Source organism: Aphis gossypii, chromosome 3, assembly GCF_020184175.1.
Source record: "Aphis gossypii isolate Hap1 chromosome 3, ASM2018417v2, whole genome shotgun sequence".
NCBI lineage: Eukaryota > Metazoa > Arthropoda > Insecta > Hemiptera > Aphididae > Aphis > Aphis gossypii.
The window spans coordinates 53,377,129-53,404,226 of NC_065532.1; the positions used below are offsets into that span (position 1 = coordinate 53,377,129).

The window sequence follows — 27,098 nt, forward strand, 5'->3', positions numbered from 1 at the left end:
TTTTTTAACATCAATTGGTTAAAAATAAAAACAAATTCATTAATCACTTTCCATGGAAAGGTTCAGATCAAATAAAAGATCAGCTTTTGTAAAACGTTTGTTTGTACATCCAATATATGGACATGATACAAACAGTTTGCTCTGGAACATTTGATTGACCGATTCTTGATCATATATATGAGTGCAAATTTTGTTGCGTACTGGTTTGATGATTGGTTGTCTGGTATAAGGATCTAACTTCCCTATAATCAATTCTTTTGCAACTAATCCGTCTTCAGCTTCAGCAGGTATATTAAATTGTTTAATAGCTAATAAATGTTCATGATTTTTAGATGTTTTAACACCAGCGTTATAAATTGTTGATAATATCCCTTGGGCCAACTCATTATATGCACTGAAAAAAAAAAATAGTTAGAAAACTTCAAATTTGATTTAATTTTTAGAAATGGCAGAAAAATAATGTAATAATATTCATATAATGGAATCATACTTTAAAATATTGTCAATTTTCATTAAATATTTTATTAAATACTTTAATCTGGAGACTAGCTGTATATCATAAAATTTACTGTGTATAACTCGGAAAAGTGTTATTTGACTCAAATCCACATATTTTTAAAATAAAAAATAAAGTATATATTATAATGAAACATAATAATATAGACAATATAGTTAATACTAAATTTAAAATTGTACAAACAATGTTACTTTATTATATACATTTTATTCCCCATGTTTCGATGTAGGTTAGGTTTTATCTTAACTATGACATTTCTATAATAATATAACCAAGGTCTAAAGTATCAGTTACAGTTTAGGTTTGTGCTGTAATACGTGATACATTTTTCTACACTCAACTAAAGGGTACATACATAAAATCGGTAATCATTCCCAATCTTTTATTAATCCTACCAGCGGTGCATACACACAACGCATAGAAAGTTTATAGGGAGGTTTAAAACTGGTACATCACCATCATTGCTGCATTCATATTTAGTGAAATAATTATGATGTCTAAAAAACAATAATGACAACAACACATTTGAATGTTTTTTAAAAGATATAAAATTACACCTATAATTTAAATTATAAAAATGAGTCAGATTTTAGCCACTTTTAATTTTCAATGCATATTTTTTCATGTATAGGATTGAATTGTGATGTCTATTATTGAATTATTACTATAATTGTATATTATTAAATATATTATAATCTTACATTTGTATTAATTTATGAATTTTTTACCTATGTGGTAGAAAACAAGTGTGAGCTAGATCGCATATGACATGTAGAAACGGACGGTAGAACATATATGACAAGAATACCTTTATTAGTTTATTAAATTGTATCTTTTTAAATTAAATGTGATAAATCAACAATAAAGAATTAAATTATAGTTTATTATGCAAAGCTGGACATTGGCAAGTTTTTTTTTCAAAACAAATTTATTTACAATCTATATAATGTGGTATAATAAGTAAGTCTGATAGTTAAATTGAATTAAATAATACTTTCTGTTGAAATAGGATAACTCTTAGCAGTGACACATGACAAAACATAAAACTTTAATTAACAAGTTATTAAGTTAAAGTAAATAAATTTAATCAAGAAACTAACATATCAAGTTTTTTTCATTTTTTCTTTACATAAACCCTATAAAATATATTTTATTTTATAAAGTTATTGTTTTAATTGAAAAAAAGAAAAATTATAATGATATATATTTTTTATAATATAATAATTGTATACGATCAATAATTAACTGTTGAAATGTCAAATGCACTATTTTAGAATTAAACCAAGTTCTTAAAAAAAATTATAAACAAAATAACATCTCGCTCATATACATTTATTTCAAATCTTTAATAATAACTCTACAGTAACCAGATAAATAAATTTGACGTCTAAAGAAATATTGGCGGCCTTTAATTTTACTAAAAATTAACCTTAATAATTAATAACATTTGTTAATAAAATTCTACCATTAGATGGCTTCCTTTCTAATATTTTTTCTGATAAATTACTATTTATGTTTTATGTATTATTTTTATTTTTGTGTAAAGACTTATATTCTCACGTATTTTTTTTATCAAATTTGTTTAATGTGCTTTTGAATAGATTTTAATTATTCGACTGGAAAAAAAACTAACTTATCTTTCTGTATTAACTAATTTTTTCTAACTAATTAAGTTTAAAAAAAAAAAATAATTAATATAATTGAGTAATTGTTAACTTTACCAACCATAGTAATATGTATATTATATGGGGTACTTTAAATTTAATAAACATATGTAAACTTTTGTTAGGCTTAAATCCCAGTCACTTATTTTAGCGCAAATTATTTTAAATTCTACAATATTTCTCACTTCTTTAATATCAATTTTATATTTCAAACATCTTTCTTAATAACCACACATTTTTTTTAAGTATATTTAAAAATAGTTAAAATAAGTATTTTGTGTAGGTAATATAATTCTTTATAAATAACTACATAATATACTAACTTTTTAAATTCCTCGACATTATCAATTTTCAAGTCTTTATCAATATGTTTTTCTAATGTATCTTTGTTGCAACGAATTACTGATTCTACACCTCTATCGAAATTACAAGTTTTTTCTATTAACTTAATATGGTTTTTTAAATGCTCTTTGTTTTCTAAATTGTCCGTTGAACTTAAACACTCATTAAAAGCAACTTGGGTATGTATAATTCTTTTAAAAAGTTTTTCAGACTGCTGTCGAAGTCGTGCAATGGTTTGACTCACTTCATCATGTTCATTTCTTCCTTCATCGATAGTAAAGTCAATTTCCAATTCTATTATATAAAAAAGTATGATTGGTACCTATATTAATTATAACTGTACCTACAACACAATTTTAATTTCAAATATTTATACCTGAAGTACGTTTCACTTTGCGAATATTATCCATTAATGAACTAACAGATTGAGCATTATCCTGCAAATGTTTATTGGGTCTTACTGAAGGAATATTATCCAAAATATCAGATAGGTCTGTGTCTTCATCATGTGCACAGGGCAAATGCATTTTATCGGAACGTGTTATTTTATTACGTGCTTTAAGTTTAACTTCTAGTTTACCATACACATCTAAGTCTTCGTAGTTGAGACTTCTTCTTTTTCCATCATTTGTTTCATTTGATGCCATTTTTATGATAATAATATAATATTATCTATACAAATATTAAATGTATATTAATAAACATTTTTTAATCTTTACTTAGAAAATTAAAAATCAAGATATACAATAAAACAATAAGACAGACATTTATTATATGGCTTATCATCGGTATGCTGTATGAAAAATAAATAATATAATATAATATATTATTAATAATTACTATATACTTACACAAATAAACCAATTAATTCAATGGCGTGTAGCCAAATATGTACAAAAATCAAGCACAATGATATTAGTTATAAAAAATTTTTATTTTGTCGATCCTTTAACCTTTGTGGAATTAGACGATATAATTTAATATTAATAAAAAATATAGAATTACAGTTAAAAGTCAACACTGCAGAGTACAAACTATAGCAATAAATAAGGCGACCGTCTATCTATAAGGCTACATATTATGAGGATATAAATTAAAGTAGTTGTAAGTACCAGTACCGGCAGTACCGTGCAAATTCATGATACAAACCAATAGATAATATCAAATTTGTATACTATCTATGTACAATGTACATTGTACAGCTGCAATGTTCGTTGGCGTTATTTGTTTTGGCGCGAAATGCAGGCATTATAGATAGTACTATCACAGAATAAATGAAATCGTGGATCACGCCGGATAACAGTTGTCAGTTTCCCTCGTCGTCGATTTTGAATTTTTACATTTTGAATTGTTGAGCGTTTTGCAGTAGTTAAGTTGCAGAATAGATTAAATTAAAATTATTAATTTATTCTGTGGAAAGATCATCTATAATTTGTGTCCCACATACCTTAAAATTAACCAAAAGAACAGTAAGACACCCTTTTCGTTCCAAAATCCTCCAAGGAAAAAATTCAAGATTTTCGTTACGAACTTTTAGACCATAGACCTATAAACTAGTAAAACTTTAGTTTACAGGTTTATGTTTTAGACCACCCACCGCACAGTCCTAACTCCTAACCTAGCAACAAGCGACCACTTACTCTTCTTGAATTTCAAACAATGACTCGGCGTTAACGTTTTGAAAACTACGAGGAACTTAAATGAGCCGTTGAGAACTGGTTAAACTCTCGCGATTAGAGAGCTTTTATGCAGACCGCAGGATTAAAAAAGCTGGTCGAGTGGTGCGAAAAATGCTTAGAAATGAACGGCTATTATGTAGTAACTAGTAAAGAGAATTAGGTTTGTAACTTATAGGAAACTAAATGTGCTAATAAAACTTGTTTCTTATGTTTATTTTTTTTTTATTACGAAACAGTATTGAAACAATCCTCACTCTTCAAAATATAATATTATGCCTCGTATATGTCATATGAATTGCCTACATATTATACTTTACAACATACCTACTACCCTCCAATCACTTGACTAATATCAAATATGGACTTAACAAATGAATGTCATGTATTTTTGGAATAACTTTGTATTTATGACTAATAATGAAAATTGGATTAATATTTATAGGTGATTATATTATTATTACAATTACCTAACTAATTTTTTTTATATCATTGAACTATTGAAGTGAAATCATGAATAGTATTTTATTAATTTAAAATATGTTGTGAAGTTTTCAAATTAATTGTATATAGTACATGTGTACACTATAATATACTAAACATACAGTCTATAATCATATATAGAATTGAAATTAGGTACCTATGTATATTAACTAGTAACTACTTAAACTACTTAACTACTTAAGTACTAAGCACTATTTCTTATACATTTAATAACTGTAGTGATATATAATATATATTTTGATTTATTATTATTTAAATTTAAGAATATTAAATAAAATATCATCCGGTACAGCTACACATACAATAATTAACGAAAGATAATTATTGTTAATTAGGTTATTTTTAGATTTAAGAAAATTAAATAAAATATTATTTGCACAACTGCTCAAACTTTAATTAACATCAGATAACTATTATTGATTAAATTATTTTTAGAATTATGAAAATTATTAGGTAATCTTTGAAACTGTATAAACACAAATTATTATAACAATAGTTCATATAATAACTATGCCAATATACAAATGATTAATGTCGCTGTCTATAAATTCATGTATAAAGACGGCATATGCCATATTAACATCTATAAAAAGGACTACGACAGTCAATAGGATTGTGTTATATTATAATTTATATTTTACAAAATATAATAAACATATTATCACATAGGTACGAGTATGTTACTTATTAAATATTATATTATATTATTTTAATTATAAATAATTACCTACTGTAAAATCTGATTAGGCTACCACCTACGCTTATAGCCCGATAAGTCAAACTTTAGGTACCTACCTAAAGCCCACGCATAATATATAAAACTGTGCTAAAGCCTAACCTACCTATATGTAATGGAAATGTCTATAAAACCTGTACGAATAAAACCAGCTCGGATGACTCCGTTCGATAGAATATAGCTCTATATAAGTATATAATATTTACTTGTGTGTAGTTATAGTATATTTTACCATTAATTTTAAATACTAATATATATATGCTGCTGTATTCATAAACATGAATTAGGTATAATTATTATTTATTAAGGAGTAAATAGAGTAATGACTATATATGATAAACATTATTTATAATAGTTACCTATAGCCAAACTAGTCAAAAGATATACGCACACACAAGAGAGACTAAAGGTTTTGCTTAGCGGACAGCGGTAGCTATTATATCGGAATATCAAAATTACGAGTATTTCGGATGAAGTCATCGATGAGTTAAGAAAAAAATAGAAAGTTGGATTTTGCGTTATTGATATTAATGACTAGGTATAAACATATATAAATATAAATGATGACATGCAGGTGTAATAAAGCAACTAATAATGTAGAAGTGCCATTTATATTTCTAATATATTTAATATATTTTGATTTAGAAATTATACTATCGGTACCTAGTGGATTTTATATATATTTTAAAAAACCTATATAGTTTTTATAATGTTACAGTTATTACTTATTACTTAATACTTATCATGTAGTAGTTTGAAGGTATCACTTTGGGGTGAAGCCGTGAAGGGCGAGGAGTACTTCTTTTCTCTTCTCAAGTTAGTGAGCTCTGAATAAACACATTTCCCTCAAATTTAAAACCTTAAATACACTACACATCAAGGCCAATTTGATGAAAAAGCAGAATATCCATTTATTATTAATATTAATATAATAATATTTTTATTTTTTGAAAATATAGGTATATGTATTTATAAACAAATATAGCAGAATATTAGGTGTGCAATTTATTTAATATAGAATCAGTACATTACATAAATTATAATAAGTATGTACCTAGAGCATAAGTTGTATATAATAAGATAGTATTAGTATATAATGAATCTATATACTTCTAAGTTTAGGTATTTTGAAAAAACTAAAACATAGCATTATTAGAGACAAATAGGTTTAATAAATGCACTGCTTGTGCCTAATATTTAATGATTTATAAATGATGATCATGGGGTTAACGCACTCCTTCGTGTTTTATTATTACTATGTGTAAGTATACCTATATAGCACCTATAATATTTGTTTGATCAAAGTATTGGGCAGTTGCATGTATACAGTATACATATAAATAAATCGCGTCAAACGGAAGTTGGCAAATATTTATACGTACTTATGTGTCTGTAGTTACTATATATATTATATAAACTAGCTTTATACCTTTCTTCGATTGTTGATAATTTATGATGCGTACGTTATAACCATTGTTCGAATAGTGTGCGGATAAAATATTTTGACAGTGGCCCGTGCCCGCGTACCGCTTCAGACTATCATCATCCGGTTTTTGGCTTCTGCCACCCGAATATAATATGTTTTTCTTCATGGTACGTGATGTTTATAGTAATAATACTATTAATTTTTTGAACCTATATCGAACGTGCTCAGATACACCCTATATCCTTTACTTGTATAATTATATAATATATAATTGTATTAAGTAGGTATATTATTACTATGTTACCAGTTGTACTTTGTTAATAAATACGTATAAGTATTTCCGTTTTAAAAATATTTGCTAAACAATATTAGGTTTAAGTAATGCATATAATAAATGATAAAATATAGAATTTGGATATATTTGGTATCTATGTTAATATATTAATACCTATAGAAGCCCAATTAGTGTTCACGCAGTCCCCTCCTCAGTTCTCATAAAAGAAATTAAAAAAAAAGAGTGGTCAAGTAATGCTCTGCTATATATAGTAAGTCACTATAATTGATGTATTGAATTTGAATCCAATGATATAGGTATCATTGTATAGGTACGAAAAACGATTCTGAACGTAAGTGATTTGTCAGCCTAGGATATAATTTCCAGTGGTTGGTATAAAAGGTGGTTTATGTTTTGATGATGGCCTGAATACACTAACATGTAAGTTCTTTTATAATTATTGTTAGCCTATAGTTAAGTCTTTAGAAAATCTTGTATTGAATTTTCAACTCTTAACAACGTATACAAATTTTATTATAAATTATAACTTCAAAATAATTTGCAAGTATTCATGATTTTGACAAATTTTTGTCAATATTTGAACTTCAAACGATAATAATAAAAAAAAATATGCCTATGTATTCTTTTAATTTTTAAATCACTATAAGATAATAAGAATAACTTATGAGGAACTTTATATTAAATTTTCAAGTATTTAGACTTTGCAAAAAATATTTTATCGATATTTATAATAAAAAACTAAACAAAAACGAATATTTCAAATGTCTATACATAGCCTTTAAATAAGTGAAATATTTTGAAAATTAAATTATACAAAAGTTGTCAATCTAAATAACTGGTGAAATTTTCAAGTTACTACGAATTATACTTTTTGAATAATAACAAATATTGAAAATCGTTTGAGGATAAATTGTTATCGTTACGGAATTTCGTAAAAATTTAAAATTCAAATGCTCGTAACAGTCGTAATATTTTTCCTATGATGACGCTTCGAGTTTTCTTTTAAGCTGTTGGAAGGAAAAACTTAGAGTTGAATTTTTTAGATGTAAATACAAAAAATTTTATGAATTTTCAACTACAAAATTACAAGCAAAATTTCGCGATTTTGACATATTTCGTAAAAAATTAAACTTTAAACGCTTATAAAAAAAAATGTGAAAGTTTGTGAAAATTTAACTGTATATAGATATTAGATAATACTAATATAAATATTTGGTGAAAATTTAAAGTATATATTAGTTTGTGAGTTATAACTATACTTACAAAAAATTAATTTTGTCAAAAACTGGTTTTAAGTAAAATTGCCGTTATTTCGTCATTTTTTTTTTTTGTTTTTTCCGATTTTTTTGAAAACTACTGGAAAATGTTTACTTTAGACCTCTATAATACACCAAAGATATTCAGTTTGCTATCGAAAATCACCCTCGAAGTTTGAAATTGAAATATTATTTCGACAAGTTATGGTGTATACAGACGCACAAAAACAAAAAAAAAAACACAATATCATTGTAAAATCAATACATTTATCACTTCTTTTAGAATCTAAAATGTAGGTTTCTCATACATTATAATATAATAATAATAAATAATAATAATAATATGGGCTGTGACTAATTAATTTAAGACATCATAGCAATATACTTAGTTAGTATAGGGATGATTGATTTTTATTACCGAAAATTGACGTGTACCAATAGTAACTTATGTAAGAAAATATAATATTTAAAATATTAAAAAAATTGTTCACTTTACCACTGTAGCACTATATACAATGTACAGTAGGTATTGAACGTATCTTAGGGGCTATAGTGCTATACCTTACATGACTAATGAATTCATGACATAAATAGTCATTACTTATTATATAAAATGTTTATAAATAAATGTATATGTGGTAATATATCTACTCAAACTGTTTGTCTGACATTTTTCAAATTGGATTTTTTGACTATTTTGTTGTATAAAACAAATTTACAAAACAAATTTACAGAACATATGTTTTATGAATAAATATCAATACAAAATTTAATTTTAATGCAGAATACGATTTAAATATTAGTTATGCTGATTAATTCATTTTTTGATCAACATTGTAAATAGTCTTACACTTTTATTATGTAAAAAAAAAAAAAAAATAAATTAAAATTATTTTTTATCTACTAAGTATTAATTAATATAATAGCTAATACTGGTAAGTAATAAATTTTATTAAATATTTAAATATAAAATATAAATTTTGAGGATTTCTTGATGGTGGACGGTGGTAGTATTGAATATAGGTACAATAGGTATAGGTATATATATAACATATTATTATATTATGTATTGATGTTATAAAAGTATAATAAATATTAAATACCTAACATACATATTATAGTTACATTTTATAGTTAATACATGTTATAGATATTAATGATATTATTATTTAGCATATATATTTTTATAATAATGCACCGACATACTGTAAATAATACATATAATGATCATCATAGAGAGATGTATGACATATAAATGATATTATTGTATGTACCTAGGTAGGTACCTATTTAATACATGCGTTATACTGCTACTTATAGCTACTATATATTGAGACACTTATATTCTATCCAAGGTAAATGTGAATTGTATATTATACAACTTTATATGTATAACTGTAGAACTATACATATATTATAAGTTTATTATTATAATAACTTGGTTTTAATAATAAAAAAAAAAAAAAAAGAAAATGAATAATTGTAAATACGAAAAATCACACATCACGTATTTAAAATATTAAAACTAAATAATTTCTCGTGTATTTGAATGATAAATATTTTATAGTTAGAATCATGATGATAATATAATAAAAAACTTAAAAAATTACGATGGTTGGTCGTCGAAGAAAGAAACGTTTTTTTAAGACCATAAACGACACTGTATGCATACGAAACGATTGGTAACGGAAACGGGTGCCATTATAGAATGTTGGGTGACAGAGTTGAATTTTAAAATTAACGCTTTATAATATAAACGTTCCTCTGCAGCAGTGTATAAAATTACCTATACTAATGTTTAGATATCTGTGGTAGCGTTCAGTTGTGTTTTGTGAGTGGTTGTGTGTATGTGGTTTTACTATATTATTGTGTTAGCAGTGAATACTTATATAAATATAAAATAGTTTTGTTATTTTTTATTGTTTACTTTCATAATTTTAAAGAACTAACCTTTTACAGGAGTGCCGGAAAAAAAAGTGTTTAAAGACATTTTTCGCGGGTCGGGAGAGGCAAGATGAGGCAAAGCTGTATATAAAATTGCAGTACAATGCAAACTTGATAATATACATAACAGCTCTGAATCATCGGGCCACTTCTACCCGTGACTTAAACATCAAAATAATTTATAAACGGATAAATATTTTACAAAAAAAAAAAAATAATTATATACCTATACAATATTATTACCTATATAAAGAATTTGTATTTTTTAGTAAGTAGGTATTTTGGCTATTATGCAATGTATGTATAAAATATATTTATTTATTTATCATTTTATATTATAATAGGAATAGAAGATTTTATATATTATACCTAGTTAATGCATATTTTATACCAATACCAATAATCTATGTACAAGTACTCTAGCTTTTTACTCAATATCATAAAATTTTTAACAAATTACCATCTTATATTATATTATTATATTTAATACTATATAGGTGTAAATATTGTATAATGAAAATTTGCTAATAGTTTTTTTTTCTAATATTTCTATATGATAAATAATAACAAACACATTAAGACGTATTTAGTTTTATATCAATTAAATGATTAAATTTCTTTATCTGTAATAATGCTATATGTTTCTATTTAATATAACCTTTTCATTATGCTTATTTAAAATTGTTTTTGGGCTTTAGTTCATTTAAATAAATAAATAATTTATTTATAAGAAATTTTAATGATGTATTGTTTTTTTTTTTTTAATAAGAAATTGTACTGTTTTGTTTTCAATAATATTGGTAGAAAGTAGAAATAAATCAAAAATATTGGAGTTCAACCCAATTATTTAAAAAATATAAAAACACAAAAAACCCAGAAGGGATTGTATATCCCTTGAATTAATACGACGACTCGGTACAGAATTGGTATTTTATGTACTCATATATTATTATAGGTAGGTATATGTATATTTTTTGTGTAGGTACATTTAACAAAAATATTAACTTACAAAACTGCAGATATTTTTTTATCTAAATTTTTTAAATCAATAAAATAAAAAACATTAGTGAAGTATTAGGACCTCAGAAACGAGTAAAATTCTAGACAAGACATTTTTAAGCTAACTTTTGTTAACAACGCACTGCTTTTAAAACTAACACTTGAAGCTATGTTTTCTCAGCTGTCCATAAATTGTTCATCAATGAAAAGGTTAGATATAATATATTATTATACTACCTAAATTAATCTATGTTAATACGTCGCGACAATAGTTATTTTTATATTTTATTAATTATTATTATTGTCTCGTTTTATATCCAGTTGCCATTCACGGTCATTCCGTCAAACAACCATACACATTACAATCATTATACACACACGCACACCTAAGAAATAAGATATAATAGAAACGATACCTACTTCGTCAACGAAAATTGATTTTCGTTACCTATTTTTTTGTCTACTTTTTGAAAGCGGGACATTTTAGGGTCCCAAAGATTCCCTAGGGCAGCGGTTCTCAATCTTTTTATTTTGGCGTACCACCTATACACAGTTGGAACATTGTATTTACGTAATACGTACCTACCACCTCACTTTTTTTCCTTATTAAGAATGTATACAATTATGTTGTATGTATAGAATATTATAAAGGGAGATGTTCTTCGCGTACCACCTATATGAGCTTTTCTCGTACTACTATAGTAGAGGTGTTCCCATTATTATTTTTATAATTTTTTTGAGAGTATACTAAAACTAAATCATCAAATACCAAAATATAAACATTTAATACAATAAAAATATTTGTATAGGAGTAAAACCGGTAAAAAGAGTGTCAATAATATGGAAAACATTTTAAATTAGATTTTTTATACACCCTCTTCAAATTATACCTCGTCAATCTTCACAAATATTAAAAAGTAAAGAGTAGGTATGACTCTTTCAGTCATAAATAATTGACGTAGGTACCTATCCTACTTCAACCCATATTGGAAAATTATTTAATTAAATTAACTTTGTTTTTTTCCTTTGTATATGATTTGACTGATTTGAGTATAATCAGTATACTTATAATTTTGTAAAAATATCTTGAGAGTTAAAATCATAAATCGATTGAGACTTAGAGCATACTCAGTATATCTTTAATATTGGAAAAAAATCTTGAGCGAATATGACCTAGCCATGTATCACAGGTTTAAAAGCGCTGCTCTAGGGGACGACAGGACAGAGATACGAAAAATAGGACATATGGTCACCTTAACCATACGTCTCCATACTTACGGTTGTCGGCTTGTAGGTTGACTTCGAGATTAATTCCAATGTACAATTTGTTGATTCGTAAGCTGAAAAAACATAATATATTTATGATTCAATACAAATTGAATATTAAAGTATTAAAATTATCTGTAAGAAAAATAAAATTAGTAATACTGATATAGTTGCCAGCTATATATACATAATATTTATATGTAGGCACTAGGCTAGGTACCTACTTAATGAAATTATCAACCAATAATAATATTTTTTGAGAATCATGAAATTCGGGTGTTAGTGGAATTTTTTAATGATATTTTATTTTTGATTGGATCAGGGATTTTATATACACAGTACACACACTTTGGTATTTAAGGTATGTAAAATGTTGGGTACAAAAAATAATGACTTCCATTTCCAATATTTTCATACAAGTAGGTATACAACTACATATTACATAAACATATTAAGATACAAAATATAGTATAGAATATAGATGTCCGTGACAATAGTTGTATTATACGCAACCGTATAAAAAATAAATGTCTTGAACTGTATGAAAAACACGATTTGGCCACACTGTAGATTCATTAAAATTCTTCTGTGCTTGGTGCATCTTCGTATTATCATAACAAAACGAAATTGGAAATAATTTAACACTCGAACGTCTCAAACAGATTAGCCTAGTATCACACGATAGTGCGATACACAAAAATTACTATTAGGTATACAAGTACTGAAGTAGAAGTACAACAAAATATTTATTAATTATTGATTACCTTTTTACCAATTACTAATTATTTACAAATCGTTAGTAGTTATTTATCTTAGTTTCTTCTGCCATTGTTGAGTAAATTAAGTTAATTTTCCATTTAAGATCATTGAATCGTTTGTATTTATATAATTGAATATTACTTGAGTGGTTTACATTTATTAACATTTGGTTAACTGAAATGAATCAAAGATAAGTGTTCTTATGTACATTTTAAAACTGCTGTCACTAAATTAATTTTCAATAAACTAGTAAGTAAAACAATTTTCCATTTTAATTTTAAAGAATTTTTATTTAAAATATCAAAACCATAGAACACATAACTGTATACAATAAATGCCTTAATATAGTGTACTGTTTTGTACAACAATAATTAATGACGTAATATTTATTTGGGAGACAATACACCTGTATGTGTTATATCTATTCAATAAATGCATAACAGCAGATTTGTGTTTTGCTGAACCACCTTTGTGTTGTTACTTATTGGTTTTAATATTTACCTATTATCCAACTCAGTGCCACAACTAAACTTTATGGGACTGGTATGTAAATCTTGATTTGGGGCCTAAATATTTTTTTCAAAAAAATAGTCTATTTGGAAGTGATAAAGTTTACAGTTTTTTTTACTAAAATTCTATAATGTCTAATTCCCATCTAAGGAAAATTCCTAATTATGCCACTTAAATGTATATTATGATAAGAGACCTATAACGGTTTGGGAGCCGATGTGCAATGTACAACTTACACTCCTGGTAGTTGCGACACTGATCCAACTTTAAGTTATGACATTATCTTTATATAATTGTTTTCTTTAAAATATTTTAATTTCTAGTATTTTCTTGTTTTATGGGTCTACCTTGTTTTGTGAAACATTCCAATCCTGTTATCTTAGACTATTAAATTTTCCTACTTTATTATTATCACAGACTTTTATTCATACTAACAAGTAATATTTAATACTTTGTGAATTTTTTTAATATATTTTATAAATGTTTACATTTTAAGGATAAAAAAAAAAAAAAAAAAAATAAGAAAATAGAGGTAGTTGTGACAATCGCCCGTCTCATATAACAGAAAAGTACTCAATTTCTAAATAAGATGAAAAGTAAAATATTTTAATATAAAAATGCTCATAACTTGCTTAAAAATTCAAATATTTTAAAAAGTAAATTTAAAAACAGATCTTATCTCATCTTTAAATTTGAAAATATTATATTAAAGCTAACCTAACAACATTGTTTGTGCTAAATACAAATTTCTTTTGTAGTAGGTATGTTTGTGAGACAGAGACAACATAATATGTAGGTGCAGTGTCCTCTTAATATATTAATAGTTAAAGTAGTTTTCTTGACTAAATTCTACTTACTTAACCTTATGAGGAGTATATGTTTTATTATTATTTGTACTTTATCTTTTTTATTTTTTATTTAAAATTTTGAACTAATTTTTAAGTAAATTATCAACTGATTCTTTTTAATTAATCTGATGCAGCCCATAAGTTATAATTTAATTTGGATTACTGCTACCTGTTGCTTATTTTAAAAACCAGTTAGGGAATCTGGTAATAGCATTCATTGTCTTGGTAATTTATTTGAATACAGGAAATATTATATTATTTTTATATATTTAAATATTATGTTATAGTAATAAATCGTGTATTTTGTTTTTCTAAACAAAGCTCAGTTTAATACTTTGATTTTAATATTTATTAAAAATATTCAAGATTTTATACAAAAGTATACTTCTGATAGCTTTCAAATAATTTATCCAGATATAATTTTTTTTATATATATTTATACATGTATTTGTTTTAAATTTACATATTACACATTGTTTTAAATAATATATTTAAAATTAAATGTCTTTTGTGATTATTATTATTTTTTTGTTACTAATTTATTATCTATTTTGACGACAATAATAAATTAAATTTTGTTTACAGGATTGCATAATTTTAACTACATATTCTATCAAGAAAAAACAGATCATTTTATTAAAATGTCTCTTTATACAGGTAATAAAAATGTAGTTTAAGATTATTTTATATTTTATTAATTAAGTATAGGTTGTAAATTATATTTTATGAAATATATATGTATATATTTAATATAAACCTTTTTAAAATAGTATTTATTTACCTTGAGTATATTCATAATATATTTTTATAATTTACTTTTATTTTACAGATATGTCTTCAGCATTATCTATTTTGACCGAAATAAAATCTTTGGTCAATGAATCAGGTGATGATAAATTAAAAGCTAATACCAATAATGATCTTCAACTCTTAATCTCAGTTTTTCAAAACCCAATTATAAAAACAATAGCCTCTGTTCAGGTAAAAAGCTAATCCCAAATGTTAAATTAATTAATTATATAAATAATAATTTATTATTATAGGATTCTGTATCTGAACTGAGTTGTCAACTTCAAGAACATCCATCATTATTACCAGTTGATTTTGATATATCACCTGTCACTGGTCAGTTAGTATTGAGTTTGCCTTCTGAGTCTACTCCTTACCATAGTGTACCAGAAAATTTAGATTCTGATCAAATAGTTCCTAAAATTTCAAATAGTTCATCTGCAGAAAGTTCTTCTCCTTCATCAAAGGTGTGCTTTTTTGTTTATTCTTATTGTTTTATAAGTTCATAATTTATGTGTAATAATTATAATGCCAAAGCATTTAGTAAGTATAATCTTAAAAATATTCTGTTCAAGAATATGATTTTAAAAATGTATGTTATTATACAAAAAAGTTAAAATATTATAACAAAAAAAAATATTTAAAAAATTTTGTTTTATTTTGACTGGAAATTATGTGGAAATATAATTAAATATTATGTGTAAATATTTCATTTTTTGTAATAATACTAATAATTATTTTGAATCATGTGTAATAATTAGTATGAGCGAGGAAGAAATACTTTTTTAATCAAATTTTGGATTTAAAGTAGATATAAAGATATGGTAAAAATAATTACTTAATTATAGAGTTAAAAATTGAACTCAACATTCAACTTACACACTCCTGCTTTACAGCATACTTTTAGTAGACCATTGTCCACCCGGTGTAGTCTAAATTTGAATACAGTATACAAAAGATTTTTCTAATATTATTTCGTTTGGTTTTGAATAATTAATACTATATTTTTATATGTGTACATAACTTTTATTATCATATTGTAATAAAAATTTTCATAGTTCTTATTTTTTATTTTAGGAAAGTAAATCCTTAATAAAAGATATATCGCCTACTTTACTGCCAATAACAACACCGTCTTATGCAGTTGAATTTCAAAAAGCAGTAGAAGAAGCATCTAGAGGACGTAAAATACATAATGTTCAAGTATGTTTAATATTAATAAATATTCACTAAGTTATAATTTAAACACAATTTGCTAGTGCATATGTTAAGGTCAAGTAGGAATTTCATCTTTTGAGAGAAATTCATGAACAATTTGAATTTTCTTCTTAGTGTTTTAACACATTTTAGTTATTTTCAATTTTATTCTGGAAAAATAATAGTGAAAGTTTTACTAAATTGAAGGAATGTTTTCCCCAAGTCTTACAAAATAATTAAAAAACGCGTTATTTTACGGTATGAAAAATGGTTCATTGGTTATTTCAATAACAAATATTATCTAAATTTTAAATACTTATGAGTTTTAACTAATTAACTACTTTAATTATTTAAATAATAATAAATTGTATTGATAATTAATTAACATTTTATAATTTTTATCAATCGAAAGGATAATTCATAAATTAATTCAAGTATAAGTTCAAATAGGAAATTAAGTTGCTTGTATTTGTAATTATATCCAACTATTAATTATTTTACTTGTTAATAATTATAATTTATTATAAACATACATAATAATAATAGTAGAAACATAGATATATTATAATAATTATATTTTTTCAGCTCTTTAAGCCAGAAGGTTGTAGCTTGGGTTTTAGTGTAGTTGGCTTAAGAAGCGAAGAAAAGGGAGAACTTGGAATATTTGTCCAAGAAATTCAACAACATGGAATAGCTGCACGGTGAGTTTTTTATTTTTTCTAAACTATAACTACAATAAATTATTTTTGGTATAAACCATAGGTTGTGTTGTATAGAAAATATATAAATACAAAATGATATCTTTAGATTGACATAAATATAAAAAAATATATTTTACTCAGAGATATTATTTGTTTAAGATGAATGTACTTTTGACAATTTTAAATGAATATTAGGTATTGAGTCAAACTTATAAGTTCAATGAAAAAATCTCCTCTCAATCAAACATAATTCAGTCTTTTACACTATGTATATTTCCTAAATAAGTACTTACATGATTTTGTCATAAATAATTTGTTATTTGGAACATAGGTTCTTAACTTTTTTTTTTTTATCAATTTCTTGATTTAAATTTAATTGTGACCAATGACCATTGTAACTTTATTGAAATGTTGTTTTTCATTGAACTTAATTTTAAACAAACTATTTTTTGGATTATTTAAAAAAAAAATTACAGCCACCCCGTGGACCCTCGAGTTACCATCTATGGACCCCTAGTTAAGAACCTATGATTTAGGAGAAGAAACAGTTTTAGTTGAATGGTAATTTGTTGACTGTATTCTATATTTCTTATTTAATTTTAAATTTTACACAAATGAATAAAAAGAAAAATGTATAAAATAAAATTTTATTTGATACTTGTTAGGAGTTATATGAAAATATAAAAATTGGATTGGTGTTAAGTAACTAGGACCCAGGGGGGGGATGGGAAATTATAAACAAAAATAATACAATAATATAGATATAACATCTATTCAGTGTTAACTAATTCTGGCGATGTTAAAGATAGTATTGTTATTAATGGCAACTATAACTATTAACTACACTAGTCCATCAAGAAAACATGCCTCAGCCTAACAAAAATCAGTTTTCTGCATATTCTTGTGTGCAAAAAGTTAGGTTAAATTCGATAAACAGTGTATGGAAATGTTTAAGATATTGAGAATTTTTTGTTGCATTAAACATGTACTAATATTTAATTCATAATAATTTTTCATGGAGGTTTAACTTAATAATTATTTAAACTATTATACTAGTTTTGCGATTATAATATTGTATTCAATTATTCAGAACATATGGGTGCCTATTAGGGGAGGGGGGCAGGTTAGGTTAGGCAAGTAACCTATCTCTCTGGAAAAAAATATGAACTTGTAATTCGATAAATATTATCATGATATTAATACTAATTAAGAATTTTTATTTTACCCTCCCTAAAATTTTACCTTTATGCACCTATGCATAATTTTAATGTTATTTATTGAATACTATTTTACAATATTATAAATACAATTAATACATATAAATAAAAATATCTAAGGTGACATTGGTTCTAGGCTTATAGCTTGTTTTTTTTGTTATTATTACTTAGGAAAAATGCCAAATGTTTGTTTATGACTTCTATGACACACAAGCCAGGATTAAATATTATTTTTTCAACATTCAATAATTAGTATAATTTTATGTATTATTTCTATTCATAATTTAATTAATGTATTGTTATAATAATATTGTTTCCCTGGTGTAGATAACGTTTAAATATTAATAAAAAAAAAATATAATATGAAGGTGGGATAATGTTTTATTATTGACTATTGAATGATAAAATAATTTGTAATAATAATTGTATGTACTTGAATTATAATAATTATTATTTACCAGTTTAAAATTGTAAAATATTTACTGTATTATACTGCGTAAAACATTTGAGTTCCGTTTGTTAACGAAATAGTATTGGAACCTGCGGAATAAAAATGAACTTCAGTTGACAATATGAAAAAAATGTATAAAATCGTAATATTGTAGTTCGCATATATACATGGGTAATACATATTTATTAAATCGCATATATTTATTCAATTATTATGTATATAATTTTCTCGGGGGAGGGTGGTCGGGGTTGGTCGTTTGTGTAGTGCACGGGAAAGGAACCACCGGGCGCCCGCCGTCGGCGTATTTATAGATCTCCCGACCCGCCACAGTACTCGCAATATATAAAGACACTTCACACGCATGACGCAGGCCCTTGGTAGTCGGTTGCGCGCAGTCCCTAAAGAGTGGGTAGGCGGGTAGGAATTGGTGGTCGCGCGGTAAGTCGAGGTAACTACTGCCAGTCATTACGCTTTCGCGTTCGGGTTCGATACGCTCGTCGCGCTCGGTAAATTTCTCTCCAACGAACTTTTCGTCATTTTCTTCCCGAAACAACACCTTGTTATGTTTACCGCGTTTAAACAGAGCACACACCGTCGCCGAGCCTATGCGGTTACTCGTTAAACGATTCGCGCTCTCGTCGAATATACTCGATAGAAATCTCTTGAAAAATGACGACTACATGTCCAACGTTAACCATTGCAAAACAAAAATGGTGCACCGTTGACGGACTTTTCTCGACATATCGGCAAGCGGTAAGTCGCGACAAACAAATTTCCCCCGAAATCTAGTATTATCATTATGCACAAATAGCCAATATGCAACAATTATAGGAGATATAATATTTTGTTCTCGAACGCTTATCATTCCTTTGTGACGTTTGTGTTATTAAATTTTATGTATTTTCCTATATTTAACATTATATTCGTTTTAAATCAAAAAATTAAATTACGTTTTATTGAAATATTTGAAAAATCAAATAAATCATTTATCAATATCATATAAACTTGTTAATTATATTAGTAATTTATGAGTAGTACTTTAATGGTTGATAAACCATATTTATAAATAAATTAAATTTTTTATTATTTTAGTATATTTTTACTATTTAAAATTATGAAGCATGATTAAGTATTTAATTTTCATTCAATAAGTCATACAATTTAAAAATTGAAGTATTTTAATTATCGTAGTTATAGGTACTTATTATTTATTAGGTTAACTATTTAAATACTCTAGTACCCAATTTTATGTAATGTATTTCATAATTAAAATAAGTAATTTTTGTGTTTGAACAAATTAGAATTTTTCTATTGAAGACGTTTTAAAGAAATCCTATTATTTATAAAAAAAAATATAGGTACCTATAAGTATGTTAATAAATTAATAATTAATTATATACTAATGGTTTTATTTATTCTGTATGTTAAACTAATCACTATTTATCTCTTAATATTCATAAATTCCACTTCTGCTGGGGACAGAATTTAATAACTTAAATATTATTATACATTTAAGGTACACTTATTGTCAAAAATGCTATTTGATACAAATATGACACTAAGAAATAATTATTTTGATCATTTTTTTATTACACTAAATTCAATTACTTGAGCACCTAATTCTCTTTTTAAGTGTTTGTGTTATACTCTAGACTAGTGAAGCTAAATAAAAGTTTTGCACTTCTATATATTTGTACAAATATAAAATATTCTAAAATAGTTGGCATTTTACATAATCATTTTTATTAAATTATTTGAATTGTATTTTTAAAAATTTAGAGAAGGAGGGCTTCATGAAGGTGACCAGATTATTGCTATCGATGGGCAACCATTGGACACAAATGTGTCTCACCAACAAGCTATTGGAATACTGCAACAGGCTCGTGGGCTTGTTCAGTTGGTCGTAGCGCGCCCTCTTACACCACCTCCTTTACCAACATCACAACCTTCCAGTAACATGGTAAAGTTGTTTCATAATTTTATATTTTAAACATATTAAACATAATTAACAAACTGTAACTGTAGGTAATACCTAGTTGTCTTAATCTAATTGTTATGTAGATTTATACACTATTACTATTTAAAAATAGGTTTTATCAATACATTTGTGTTATATATTAAATATTTATTTTATGACTGTTATGTATAAAACATAACATTATTACAGTTGAACACAGAATGGGCTCAAGTTGAAGTAATTGAGCTGCTCAATGATGGATCTGGTTTAGGATTTGGTATTATAGGTGGTCGTAGCACCGGTGTTGTTGTTAAAACTATACTTCCAGGAGGAGTGGCTGATAGAGTATAAAAATAATAATAACTTTAAATTGAATTGAAAAAATATAACTAATATTATTTTTAGGATGGACGATTACAAAGTGGTGATCATATACTACAAATAGGCGAAGTAAATTTAAGAGGTATGGGAAGTGAACAGGTTGCGTCGGTGCTTCGACAATCTGGAAGTCAAGTTAGATTGGTAGTAGCTCGTCCAATAGAATCTAGTGCAATTGATATAATTCAAGTAAAGTATTTTGAATAGTTTATTTTTAAAATAAATAACTTTAATTTTTCTCAATTGAAAATTTATATAAACAAAATGTTTATTCCAATATTATTATACATTTGATATTATACTGAAACATTTGATTAGTTTAAACATTTCATTAAAAAACTTGTACATTATATTAATTTTTCATTGTACTCATGTCATTAGCATGGAAAAGTGTGCATCTTGTTAATTTTGTATTTAAAATAAATTTGCTCTTAAAGGCTCAACATTTATTTAATGATTTCTTAAATCATGATTTAATTTTTTTTTCTTATAACTAAAAATGTTAATAGTCTTTATAATAACAACATTTCTGACAAATTACATAATATGTATTATTATTTTACAGTAATTAATGATATTAAGACCAATAGCCCAGATCAGCATTTCCCAACCTTACGACACACTAATCCCAACCCATATTTAGCCGTGGCACACTTGTCACTGACATATATATGTATTTAACCAATTACTAAAATTTTACGTAAATGTTTATTAACATAGCAATATGTTTATTAATAATCGTGACATTTTGTGGCATACTTATAAAGCCTTCACAGCACACTAGTTGGGAAACTCTGGCTAATATGTTATTGCTTATCTATTGAATAACAATATATAATGTTTTCACAGAATTTAAGCTGTAGAGCACCAATCGTACCAACAAAGATGTTAGGAGATGCTGATGAGCTTGATCGTCATTTAGTTCAGCATGGGTATCCAGAAGTTGCAACGTATACTCCTGATTATTTTTTCCAAAACATTTCAAATGTAAAGGTTTAAAATTAATCTTAAGTCATATTATTATTAATTTATTTTGTTCTCTCTAGGAAAACAATTTGATAATCAGTGATAATATTATACCTGCCTCATTGCCTGTTCTTACAATGGATATGGTACCACCAGATAGTATTACAACCCTCCCTGAAACTGATTCATTTAGTGTGCAATTAAAAAAAGATACTCATGGCTTAGGAATAACTATAGCAGGGTATGTTTGTGAAAAAGGTATGTATTTGTTTGTATTTTTTTGTAATGTAAGTATGTTTATTGTTTGTTTTAATTATTTTTTAAAATTGTAGAAGAATTATCTGGTATATTTGTAAAAAGTATCAGTGAAGGTAGTGCAGCTGATCTATGCAAAAAAATTCAGGTGAATGACCGTATTGTTGAAGTTGATGGAACTTCATTGCAAGGATTTACTAATCACGAGGCAGTTGAAGTTTTGAGATCTACAGGACAAATGGTGACATTGCGTTTAGAACGTTATCTACGAGGCCCTAAATTTGAACAGTTACAAGTGGCCATAGCAGCATCAGAAATGAAGCCAAACACAAATAGTGCAACTGCATCACCATCTATAATGTCATTGCCTAGATTTCCAATAACTGTACGTTATAGTTATATTAATAAAACTAATGGTAATTTTACTAAACTTGAAAATTTTCTTATGTAAGGATGGAGAAAGTACTGCAGAAATTGAAGTAGAAGGTGAATCAGGAGCAACAGTGGAGGCTGATATGCTTGGTGAAGTAGAAGATGAAATGGCTGAAGAAACTGATTCTGTGGGAAATTCTTCACTTGATGGAGAACTTAAACCGGAAACATTGAAAAAGATAAAAAATAAATGGACTGATGTTATTGGAAATAATGTAGAAATTGTTGTAAGTTAAATTAATTTTTAATGTTAAAAAAAAACGTTTTGTAAATTAAATTGTATGTATTTATTAGGTGGGTCAGTTGAAGAAATTTAGTGAAGGCGGTGGCCTTGGTATAAGCTTGGAAGGTACTGTAGATGTAGAAAATGGTATGGAAGTGAGACCACATCATTACATACGATCAGTTTTACCTGAAGGACCAGTGGGAAAAAATGCAAGTCTTCAATCTGGCGATGAGTTGCTTGAAGTAAATGGGCACCGATTATTGGGTAGAAACCATATGGAAGTGGTAGCAATTTTGAAAGAGTTGCCCCTTAATGTCAGGATGATTTGTGCTAGACGCACTGATGAACAACAATTGCCTCACCATTACCTTACTGACATTAGTGAAGATCGAGCCGCTTTTGCAGCTAAAGTAAGAATAAAATAAAAAATACAGAATAGTCTTTCTGTATTTATTGTATTGGTTTATATACCTATATTATTTTATAGAATGCATTGGGAGGTAGTCTTCAAAATTTAATGCCTGCTACCGATCGTTTGGTAAAAGCAAAATCAGATGGATCATTAGCTAGTACTGGAACAGCAGGGTGTTCAGAATCTAGTAGATTGCGTTCTCGATCCCTTGAACCTCTTACTGGATTAGCTATGTGGTCTTCACAGCCTCAACTTATCGAGCTTATGAAAGGAGAACGTGGCCTTGGATTTTCAATTTTAGATTATCAAGTATATATTCAATTATCCTAATTAATACATTTTCTTCATAATATATAATGTTTTAACTTTTTTAGGATCCCATGAATCCAAGTGAAACAGTTATTGTGATTCGTTCATTAGTACCTGGTGGAGTAGCCCAAAATGATGGTCGTTTGATACCTGGAGATCGTTTACTTAGAGTAAATGATATTTGTTTGGAGAATGCGTCGTTAGATCAAGCTGTGCAAGCTTTGAAGGGTGCTCCCAAAGGAGTAGTCCATATTGCTGTTGCCAAGCCATTGCCCATACCAGATAGTAGCAGTCAGGTGAGTTCACCTTCAGAACAAGCACGTGCAGATGAATCTTTCACGCAACGTCGCGGCGAATTCTACAATGATGTCGACCAGGAGTCATCTGTTCAACAGTTGGCGTCTAATCTGCTCAAGTCGGAGAGCTTCTGACTCAATTATATTATTCCTTAATGATTGTGGCGATATATAATTTCTTTATAACAATAACATATTTTATTATTATCCTTCTGCATTTCTTATGAATTATAAGAATCAACTTATTATTTCTTAAAAACTTCTTCATCCTGATATCGTCACAATTTAACCGTCCATTTTATTTAATTTAATCATTTAATTAATCACTAAATAGTTGTAGTTAGAAAATAATAGTAGCTACAAGTTGTTAATGATTTACTAAAATACAAAACAAAATGAAGAAATGTAACGAGAATACTCATAGTGCTTACTTTAAAAGAATACAAGATTTATAATTATAAATATTAATGAAACATATTTTATTAAGTACTAATTTATTAGATGTCCTATATAGTTCTATGAGCACTCTTGCACTTCTTCATTCTTCTTTGCCTTTAAAAACTATTAATAATCACTTGAACAATTTGATTTTATTTATTTTCATAAAATAATTTTATGTGCCTTATTAATTGATAAAAATTTTACAAACAAAGTATTCTTTAAACCATTAATGCAATATTAATATTAAGTTATAATTTCGGGTGTTTGGTTAAATCTATAAATATAATTGCATTATATATTGATATGTATTACATATGTGTATACAGTGTATCTAAAAAGTTCTTAAGCCCTTTGTGATTGGATCACATAAAATTATATGCAGCGATAATACCAGAGATCACTTTTTTGTCTAAATTAATCTTAATGTTTAATTATTATTAGTTGTATGTGATCTTCAATGCAAAGTAAGGGTTTTCAAACTTTTTAGAAACATAATATATATGTATACTTATAAATTTACATAGTAAGTTAAATGTAGTTGAAGCGAAAAACACAACTGCCAGTCCATGTCGCCGCTCGTATACACTTTTAGTACATTTTTATTTTTCTTTTAAGTTTTTTAAGTTTAGTATAATTATTTAGATAAAGATTTCTTTCTTTTGTTATATTGTTTTTTATTTTTATTAAATGCAACTTTTGGAAGAAAATGGAACAAAAATGCGTTTTTGTTATTTGCACAAGTCGATAAAAACACAAATACTCTAAAACCGTGGTTACATTGCCATAGGTTTTTCAAAAATTGTGCGAATGTTGGACTAAACTTACCCAAGAGGCAATGTGGCTCATGGATGGCGCATTTGTGTTTTTGTTGCTCCTTCCTAATGATTCTTTCTCCTTCTATACACAATGATATATCATTACTTCATTATGATATATGTTTTATATGACTAGAACCTTGAAGTGTTAATTTGGATTATAAATTGCCATATTGAGTTCTTCCATTCTTCAGTTAAAGTAATTACATGAAATAATGGTATATATCTAAATTGAAGTACAATTTTATATCTACTCTGTGAATGTAGATCGGATGAAATGAGATTGGCCCTATAAAATGTTGGTGATTGAAGGAGGCCCATACTTGAGTTCTATATTTTTTTAGGATGATAGCTTAGAAGAAAAAAAAATGAGCAATGATGAAGATGATGATGAAGATTGCTATTCAATGTACAGTTGCCCTGAATCACCTATCATTTTTGATGATGTAAAGGCAAGTCCTTAATTTGTCTAGCTCATTAAGTTTATTTTGTACCAACATTCAAGAATACTTGAAAATATCAATAAAAACTACTTATAATTTTATGTGATACATTAGACCAATTTAAAAAAATATAAATTAAATCCAATCTCATAAACTTGTTATTATAAATAGAAAACCGATGAGACTTTTAAACAAATATGTTCAATGGACAAGACAGATAATGTACAAGATGTGCAAGAAATTACACTTACTAAAGGCTCATCACCATTGGGCATAGATCTGCGTAGACGTTCATTTAGCGATCATTTGGGTTTGGAAATTGAAAACTTATATGGTGCTGCTGAACGAGACTGCAGGCTAAAAATTGGCGATGTAGTAATTTCTGTTAATAATGAATCATTGAAGTATGTGTCACCAGCCCAAGTGAAGTCAATTTTATCTAGAGCTAATCTACTAACAGGCCATATTCCGTAAGTGAAGCCATATAAATATATATAAAAAAAACAAATAGTTTATAATCTGGTTAATGGTTTAATAAGATTAGCTTCTAATGAAAATCAATATAATCTTTTTTATTTGTAATTATGCTATTTCAGTGTACGTTTTGTACGTGCAGAGACGGTTAAGAATACCTGTGTAATCCGAAGTAAAACTGTACCTAATGTAACTCTACGTACTCCAAGGTAAGTATTTTATTATTTGTGTAAATATATTATAGTAAATGACAATAAATTATACATAAACCTCGGTAAATATCACAAATCTTATTTTAATACTGCTATATCATAATTTTAATAATTGTAATTTTAAAATTTGTTTGATAAAGGTTTATTAATATCAAGGAATATTGGGATAAATATTATAGTTAATTTTCTAATACTAGTACTGTGTACAATTTATTTTCTAATGGTAAAATTTTTTTGGCTAGTATAGTTAAGTATAATTCCTATTTTCATTATAAATGCATAATATTCTGGTATTTATTGTGGCGCCACATTACTCTTAATTTTTGTCATTTACCATAATATAAACTACCAATTTAAAATATTTTTAAATACTGAACTAAAATTG

At 26.3% G+C, this 27,098-nt stretch overlaps 2 protein-coding genes across 7 annotated transcripts in view; one reads left to right on the plus strand and one right to left on the minus strand.

Annotated features, from left to right (window-relative positions):
* Positions 1 to 29: 29 nt before the first annotated feature.
* LOC114126156 (uncharacterized) lies at positions 30 to 13,003 on the minus strand. 2 transcript variants are annotated; one of them, XM_050203683.1, is made up of 5 exons: positions 12,850 to 13,003; positions 12,638 to 12,699; positions 2,900 to 3,195; positions 2,505 to 2,817; positions 30 to 394 (listed from the first exon to the last, which is right to left on the minus strand). In XM_050203683.1, exons 3-5 carry the CDS (start codon positions 3,168 to 3,170, stop codon positions 40 to 42), a joined length of 939 nt encoding a protein of 312 aa, XP_050059640.1. In that variant the 5' UTR covers positions 3,171 to 3,195; positions 12,638 to 12,699; positions 12,850 to 13,003; the 3' UTR covers positions 30 to 39. The 2 variants fall into 2 exon arrangements, with proteins under 2 accessions (XP_050059640.1, XP_027845843.2); XM_027990042.2 differs by lacking the exons at positions 12,638 to 12,699; positions 12,850 to 13,003 and adding an exon at positions 3,375 to 4,579.
* A 295-nt stretch (positions 13,004 to 13,298) lies between these two features.
* Positions 13,299 to 27,098, plus strand: part of LOC114126161 (multiple PDZ domain protein-like) — a 67,869-nt gene continuing 54,069 nt past the window's right edge. For 2 of the 5 annotated variants that reach the window (XM_027990045.2, XM_050203680.1), the window contains exons 1-19: positions 13,301 to 13,633; positions 15,328 to 15,399; positions 15,572 to 15,723; positions 15,786 to 15,998; positions 16,609 to 16,734; positions 17,314 to 17,429; positions 20,877 to 21,057; positions 21,265 to 21,399; positions 21,460 to 21,621; positions 22,282 to 22,419; positions 22,479 to 22,656; positions 22,731 to 23,038; positions 23,106 to 23,312; positions 23,380 to 23,721; positions 23,799 to 24,032; positions 24,098 to 24,328; positions 25,929 to 26,036; positions 26,199 to 26,497; positions 26,624 to 26,710. In XM_027990045.2, coding sequence (XP_027845846.2) covers positions 15,384 to 15,399; positions 15,572 to 15,723; positions 15,786 to 15,998; positions 16,609 to 16,734; positions 17,314 to 17,429; positions 20,877 to 21,057; positions 21,265 to 21,399; positions 21,460 to 21,621; positions 22,282 to 22,419; positions 22,479 to 22,656; positions 22,731 to 23,038; positions 23,106 to 23,312; positions 23,380 to 23,721; positions 23,799 to 24,032; positions 24,098 to 24,328; positions 25,929 to 26,036; positions 26,199 to 26,497; positions 26,624 to 26,710 — 3,233 coding nt within the window. In that variant the 5' untranslated portion in view covers positions 13,301 to 13,633; positions 15,328 to 15,383. Of the gene's footprint in view, positions 13,634 to 15,327; positions 15,400 to 15,571; positions 15,724 to 15,785; positions 15,999 to 16,608; positions 16,735 to 17,313; positions 17,430 to 19,368; positions 19,851 to 20,876; positions 21,058 to 21,264; positions 21,400 to 21,459; positions 21,622 to 22,281; positions 22,420 to 22,478; positions 22,657 to 22,730; positions 23,039 to 23,105; positions 23,313 to 23,379; positions 23,722 to 23,798; positions 24,033 to 24,097; positions 24,329 to 25,928; positions 26,037 to 26,198; positions 26,498 to 26,623; positions 26,711 to 27,098 lie in introns of those variants that run through there. The other 3 variants (XM_050203681.1, XM_050203679.1, XM_050203682.1) reach the window with 3 other exon arrangements.

Bases quoted from the DNA above. Each gene is read 5' to 3' on its own strand.
- LOC114126156 (XM_050203683.1), bottom strand. From the start codon at position 3,170: ATGGCATCAAATGAAACAAATGATGGAAAAAGAAGAAGTCTCAACTAC. The intron at 2,818-2,899 runs GTATAAATATTT...TTTATATAATAG, and splicing joins CAAAGTGAAACGTACTTCAG to AATTGGAAATTGACTTTACT. The intron at 395-2,504 runs GTTAGTATATTA...TTTTTTTTTCAG, and splicing joins AATGTCGAGGAATTTAAAAA to TGCATATAATGAGTTGGCCC.